This window comes from Terrapene carolina, unplaced genomic scaffold (assembly GCF_002925995.2).
Source record: "Terrapene carolina triunguis isolate 2854851 unplaced genomic scaffold, T_m_triunguis-2.0 Scaffold235, whole genome shotgun sequence".
Lineage (NCBI taxonomy): Eukaryota > Metazoa > Chordata > Testudines > Emydidae > Terrapene > Terrapene triunguis.
This window is the reverse complement of record NW_020664586.1, coordinates 775,295-782,392: the sequence shown is the minus strand read 5'-3', so window position 1 is coordinate 782,392 and position 7,098 is coordinate 775,295. Positions and strand designations below refer to the sequence as shown.

Here is a 7,098-nt window from a genome sequence, read left to right as displayed (position 1 = left end):
TTATGGCTTGGCCAGATGAACCAGGGCTGTGCCCAGAGTGGGGCAGTCACAGCCCCAGAGCCAGCCCCTGCCTTCCTCCTACATGCACGCCGTGACCCAGCTCTGGCCTCTCTGCAGTTGGATACAGCCCAGAGCCCCCTGCCCTGCTTCTGGGTGAAGGTGTCACAGCTCATGTTCTATTGACAAACCTAGAAACATGAACCAGCACCTCTACTCCCACCATGTCCCCCAGGAGCCATGTGTTTATTGGTCTCGCCAGGGTCCCCCGGGGACTGCCTCCTGCCCCACCCCCAAGCACTCAAGGACCTTTCCCCTCCTCCTTTTGCCCCCCACCATTAACTCCAGCCCATCGCTGCCCTCTCCTGGTGGTGCGCATGGCTGCCACGTACAAGGGGCTCCCAGCCTGTGCAGCGAGACATGACCAAGCCAGGCGCTGGGCTCCTGTGGGTCACAACTCAGGAGTCAGACCCCCACTCCCGATCCTGGGGGAGAGGCTCCTTGAAATGGGCAGGGCCAGAGCTGCCATCTCCCCCAGGCGGACTTGGAGCCTGCCAGGCCCTGCCCAGGCTCCCACCAGTCCTTGGGGCTGGTCCTGTACCCCAGAACCCTTGGGGATCCCCCCTCCCCAGCCCACCTGACAGAGACAGCCACCGACACCTTGAGCATGTTTATTGCAATCACCCAATGCCGGTGCCCACAGCCCAGGGACGGGCTGGCTGGCTTGGTCTCAGCACATGGGACAGACAGTCTGGACTCAGAGCCCTGCCCGGGGACGCTGTGAGGGCTTGGCACAGTTTGGCATGGGTGAATGTACATCTCAGAGCCCACGGCCATCACCAGGCGGAGGGGAAAGCAGTGCTTAGCTCCCTGGGGGCCGTCCCTGCCCATCTGGGCCCTGAGCTGGGCCCCCACCAGCTCAGAGCATCCTCATCACTTTGTTGATCCAATCGACGTAGAGAGAGACACGAGTGAAGACAGCTGGCTGGTCCTTGCGGGCGCACACACGGATAGGGGTGATGACACCCTCCAGCACCCAGCAGTCATGGGTCAGGCAGGCCAGCGGCCCCCCATAGTCACCCTGCAGGGGCCGAGAGAACATATCAACTCCTGCGCCCTGCGCTGGCCCCTCAGCATGGGCAGGGACTAGGCGTGCCAGGCCACTGTGCCACTGTGCAGGGTCCAGGGCCCAGGGCCCCTGGCGCCACTCCTGTGCTCCCGTCCTGCCCTGCCCCCTCACAGCTCCTCCCCGTCCTCACCTTGCATGGCCTCCTCCCTCAGGATCCACTTCCAGCTCTCACAGCACTCCCCTCCCTTCCCCAATAGCACTTCTTCCCAGCCTGCCCGCCCCCCCCACGGCACTCCTCCTCTCCCACCCCGCACAGCACTTGCCTCCCCATAACACTGCCTCCCAACCTGTCCCCTACGACACTTCCTCCCCTCCTCCAAGGCACTCTCCCACCTTTCCCCACCCCTCTCCCACAGTACTCCCCTCTCTCATGGCATTCCCCTCCCCTACAACACGCCCTCACAGCCTGCCCCCCTAGACACTCCCCTCCCCTCTCCCCCAGCACTCCCCTCCCCCCAGCAGGCACCTCCCAGCATGCCCCACAGCTCACCTCACAGGCCCCCACCCCGGCTCGCAGGGGCGCAGTACACAGCTCACTCTCCTTCACCTGGCCTCGGAGCGCCCTGTTGCACTCCTTGTTGCTCAACACGGGCAGCTTGGCTACGTTGAGCAGAGTCTTGTTGCCGGTACCTGGAGGAAGAGGGCGAGCAGGTGAGGGGCCTGGGGGCTAGAGCACAGGGACTGGTGGCTCCATCTCCCTTCCCCCCCCGGCCTGTACAGGGCTGGCTGGAGGGGAGGCTGGCTAGCCATGAGGGGGTCGTTGGCTGGGCTCTCATGTGGCAGTGGTAAAGGGGATGGGGCCAAAGTGTGGAGCAGAGGGGAGGCCCCATGGGGCACGGATCCGGCTGGGGTTCCTGTAGTGTAGAGAGGCAGGGCGGGAGGAAGCTGGGAAAGGTGGGGTGTCATTGCAGACAGCCCCAGCCTGTAAAGGAGTCTGGACGGCTTTGGGGGTGTCTGTCCCACATGGCATTCTCCAGTCCTCTTCTCCTGGCTGCCCCCTTCCTGGCCCTGGGTCTGTACCTCCGGTTTCACCCCATCCAGCGATCTCGCACTCTGTGTTCTCGGGCACGATGTACCGCTCTGGTGGGAGGCAGATCAGAGCCACCCGATCGTTCAGAGTCGCTGGCCTGCCAAGACAGAGCAGTGCCATACAGATGCCCGCCCACTCCCTGCGTGCCAACCCCCAGTGTCCATTAACAACCAACTCCCAGCATGGCACTGCGAGGCTTTGCCCTCACTACAGCCATTGCAGGAACAGGCCTTCAGCGCAGACGGAACTGGAGCAGCCTCCATATGTGACCCGAGCACAACAGGATGGCTGCAGGGAGCCCAGGCCAATGACTCGCAGAGGTTTGAACTGCCCTATTCAGGTCTGTCCAGCCCTGGGGGTGCTGAATCCTCATCCCCCGAATTTGATGGTTGCTGGGGGATTCCTCCACGCTGCCCCAGGTTTCCTGTCCTGCCTGCAGCTGACTCTTGCTCCCCAGGGTGTGCCAGCTGGGCTCTAGTGCATGCCCCTGCACGGAGCCATTGCACCAGGCCATGGGAGTCAGGGAAGCAGAGCCAGAGACAGGGCCATATACTACCCCACCTGCCTCCCTGTCACAGGCAGACACCTGCCCCATGGGCTGGCCCCCTGCACCACCACCACCTTGGACCACCCTTCCCATTGTGGCACCCGGCATGCCTGGGCAGGGCATGCCCTGGCTGTCCCCAGCGCCCCCGGCTGGCTCCTGGGGGTTCTCTGTGGGAGCACAGGAAATCTCTGGAGCCAGCTGGACCTTACAAAGAAAGGGGGCACCCCAGTTGGAGGGAAAGGCTGTCACAGCAAGAGCTGCATGGTGGCGGTGGGAGTCCAGCGTACGCCTTCGCACGAGGTCCCGGGCCCACCAAGCCGCCACCCTTAGCCTGCTCACCTGGCCAGTTTCAGCAGGACCAGGTCAGACGTGGAGGGCCCGCAGACAAGTTTCAGGATGGGGAGGGCCTGTTTGTCGGGGTCGCTGGGGCTGGGGTCCTTGAAGAGGGTCCCGAGTTGGACCTCGTAGCTAGACAGGTCAGTGTCACTGCCAGAGGAGGCATGATCCAAGCTGCAGCACATCACTCCAGCACAGTGCCCCCAGCCCTCACTCTGCTCCCCTGCCCTGGCCCTGACCCAAACTGCCTCCCAGATTCCGCACCCCCTCCTCACCCCAACCCCCTGCCCCAGCACAGAGCCCCCTCCTGCACCCAAACTCCTTCCCAGAGCCCGCACACCTCACCCCCTCCTACACCCCAATCACCTGCCCTAGCCCTGAGCGCCCTCCTGGAGCCCGAACCTTACATGCCCTCCCGCATCTCAACCTCCTCCCCCAGCCCGGCGCCCCCTCCAGTACCCGAACTCCATCCCAGAGCCCGCACCCCAACCCCCTGCCTCAGCCCAGTGAAAGTGAGTGGGAGAGTGAGTGACGGCGGGAGGGGGGAATGGAGTGAGCAGGGTGGGGCCTCGGAGATGGGGCGGGGCAGGGGCGGGGCAAGGGCGCTTGGATTTGCTTGATTTGACTGTTGGCAACCCTATGGCTGTGCAGGGGCTCTCTCACAGTCCCCCATATCTGGGGCCCTGCCTTTCATACCATTAGGAGTGGTCGAGCAAGGACTGGCCCTTCCCTGCAGGACAAGGGCTGCACAGCCCAGGAAGGTGCTCCCAGACAGTTTGTGTATGACCATCACTACGGCAGCCCCCTCGTGCCCATGCCGAAGGGCTAGCACTGGGGCTGATATATGCCATGCGGCACGGGGCGGAAGGCCAGGCTGACAGCGGCTGAATACGGTGCTGCCCAGACACCTGTGTAGCCTGCAGGTAGGGAGGGTAGGGGTTGAAGGGACAAACCACAGGCTCCTATTGCCCGCTGCCCACCTAGGCACTGCAGCACCCACTATATGATGTCTGCAGCTGCTGCAATGGTGCCAATGAATAGGGCCCATCTGACCTCCCTTTTCTGCTCCCCGGCCCCTCACTGAGCCCGGCCCCGCTGGCTGCGGCACCGTGGAGGACTGGATGGTAACAACCCTTGGACTGGCGCTGAGCACCGCAAAGGCACCAGCTAGCTGATCTCTGGACCAGTCAGAGTCCAACGGGTCCAGAACGGTCTGTAGACTGTCCCCTGCTCCAGCCCCTCCCTCACAGTGCCATGTGCTCAGCCAGAATGGCTCATGCACAGGACACTGCACTTCCTCCCCCTAAGGCAGGGGTTCTCAAACTGGGGGTCGGGACCCCTCAGGGGGTCGCGAGGTCATTACATGGGGGGGTCGCGAGCTGTCAACCTCCACCCCAAACCCTGCTTCCCTCCAGCATTTATAATGGTGTTAAATATATAAAAAAATGTTTATAATTTATAAGTGGGGGTCGCATTCAGAGGCTTGTGATGTGAAAGGGGTTGCCAGTAAAAAAGTTTGAGACCCACTGCTCTAAGGGGCTCCAGGGCACAGCTGACACCTTACCAGGAGGAGAAGCACTGGCGCGTGCTGATGACCCATTGCTCCTTCACCAGGGATCCTCCGCAGAAATGCACTCCTTTCCTGCGGGGCAGAAAGCACTTAGCAAATGGGAGAGGCAGGGTCCAGGCGGCGGCCCGCCTGCCTCACAGGGCCTGGCAATCTAGTTAGCACCAGCTGGCAGCAGTAACAAAGAGAAGGTGAAAGGGTGACTCGATCAATGTGCAGACTATCGGCACAGGAACTGAAGCTTTCATCCTGGTCTCTTCAGGCTGGCAGAGGAAGGGACTATGGCACTGTCCATAGGCGGGATGTTGAAGCTAGACACATTCATCCTGGAAATCAGGCTTACATTTTTACTGGTGATAATAATTAACCATTGGAACAATTTACCCAGGGTCCTTGTGGATTCTCCACTACTGACAATTTTTAACTCAAGATCGGCTGTTTTCTGGCTCTAGGAAATGTTTTGGGGACGTTCTCTGGCCTGTGTCCTAAAGGAAGTCAGACTGGATAATTACGATGGTCCATTCAGGCCTGGGAATGTCTGAACCTCCGGATCTCCATGCCTCGCTGAGCACTGGGTGCACTAGACCTCCAGCAGATCAGATATGGGACAGTGAGGCCCATGGGGAGTCTCTGCCTCTGTGACATTGGCCACAGTGAGAGAGAGGTAACTGGTCTGTATGGCACTTCGGCCCACTGTGAGATCGTACCGTGGGGCTCAGCTCCGTGCAGCTCAGCCTGTCCCCTCTCTCCTCTGTGGGGAACCCATGGCAGGAGGTGTGACCACCACTGGTTGTTCTGCAAGTGCCAGTCCCCAGGCCCCCACTATTGCAGCTATCGAGTGCCTGCGGGGTCTGGATGCTGGGGAACTGCAGTGTGCATTGTTAGGCCCGGGAGCAGGCACCAACGTTGGTGACTTGCTGACCCCCAGCCTGTGCCTGGTGAGCCATGGGGGGGAGGCTGCTCAGAGTAGGCTGGGGCTATTAAAGGCAATGCCAGCTAGCCAGGCTCTAGCTGCTCTGGAAGATGCACACATTGCTGCTTCGCACATATTAAACTCTTGCCCCACTGAATGGAGTTCAAATAGCTCCCGGCTGAGTCTCCACTTCGAGTCAGCAGAGCATTGGTCAGGCACCAATGGCACATGGCTGCTGCAGCTGCTTCCCCATGACCCAGCAGGGTTCCACACTCCAGATCTCCTGCCCCAGCCCCACCCTGGCTGGGCTCCCAATCCCTGGGGACACTGCTCACCGGTTGCGGATGCTGACAGTCCAGGGTGAGTTCCCGGGGCGACCCCCGACGATACGGCCCTTCAGCTGGAGGCGCTCGTCCCTCTTGCCGCACTCGGCAAAGACCACGTTATCTGCAGGCATGGGGAGGATGAGGGCAGCGCTCGGGAGCCAGGGCCAGCAGCAGGCTCAGCAGGAGCTCCCCAAAGACTCCCCAGCCAGAGCCAGATGCCCATTGTGCACCTGGTGATCTAGATCGTGCCCCAGTCCTGAGGCGGAGGTGGGGTCACCTGGGGGCTCTGTGGCCTCTGCTCCTGAGCATTCCCCCAGGCTGAGCTGCCTCCACCTGCCCCCGTCCTGAGATGGAGGTGGGGTCAACTAGGGGCTCTGTGGCCTCTGCTCCTGAGCACTCCCCCCAGGCTAAGCTGCCCCCAACTGGTCCCAGCACCCAGACTCTGGCCACAGCTGGCGGGCTTTACCTGCAGTCTCCAGGATGGATGGCGTCTTGTCACCTGCTGGGGAAAGAAACCAGAGGTGGTGAAGGTCAGTTGCCCCAAGACGTGGGTCAGAGTAGGTGAGCCGAGCATGGATGGTCCAGGCCTGGGGAATGGCCAAAGCACAGCCTGGGGTTGTGCTGGACAACGGCACAGTCCTGGGGCTTCTTTCCCTCAGCCCTCAACCCAGCTCCCCACCCCCACTTTACAGAGACCAAGTGCCTTTTACTGCTGATTAAATCTTTTGAAAATGCCTCCGGTTTTCCAGAGCAGCGGACGCCAAGGAGCCGCCATTCTGGGGTGTGCCCAGCAGCACCACACTGGTACTGAACCAGCCCATAATTGCATCACTGGAGTGGGGTGATTGAGTCCTTACTCGCACCTCTTCATCCCCTCCTCCAGCGCACCCCCCCCCCGAGCACCTTCTGTCCCTGGCCTGTCCGCTGCCCCAGAGCACCACCTGCCTGACACAGGTACGGCTCGGTACCTGGAACTCACAAGGCAGTTTAAGGGAGCAAGGTTGGGGCGACTAATTTGCCCATCTCTCTACCTAGGCCAGAGCCCAGGTCTGCCCTGAGTAGGCTCAGATCCATGTGCCGAACACCGGGTGGCCAGGGCTGGCTCTGCTGTGGAGACTAGGGTTACCATACGTCCGGATTTTCCCGGACATGTCCGACTTTTGGGGACTCAAATCCCCGTCCGGGGGGAAATCCTCAAAAGCCGGACATGTCCGGGAAAATCCGGGGCCAGGCCGGGGGCTGGCCCGGGGGCC

The 7,098-nt window shown here is 61.5% G+C and overlaps 1 protein-coding gene across 2 annotated transcripts in view; it reads right to left on the bottom strand.

Moving 5' to 3' along the window:
* Positions 1-663: 663 nt before the first annotated feature.
* The window catches only part of MST1 (macrophage stimulating 1), a 28,332-nt gene continuing 21,897 nt past the window's right edge, over positions 664-7,098 (bottom strand). Inside the window, exons 10-16 of one of the 2 annotated variants that reach the window (XM_026657026.1) lie at positions 6,312-6,344; positions 5,855-5,966; positions 4,604-4,681; positions 3,043-3,189; positions 2,147-2,253; positions 1,617-1,756; positions 664-1,078 (exon numbers count right to left, since the gene is read on the bottom strand). In XM_026657026.1, coding sequence (XP_026512811.1) covers positions 917-1,078; positions 1,617-1,756; positions 2,147-2,253; positions 3,043-3,189; positions 4,604-4,681; positions 5,855-5,966; positions 6,312-6,344 — 779 coding nt within the window. In that variant the 3' untranslated portion in view covers positions 664-916. Of the gene's footprint in view, positions 1,079-1,616; positions 1,757-2,146; positions 2,254-3,042; positions 3,190-4,603; positions 4,682-5,854; positions 5,967-6,311; positions 6,348-7,098 lie in introns of both variants that reach the window. The other variant, XM_026657027.1, reaches the window with a different exon arrangement.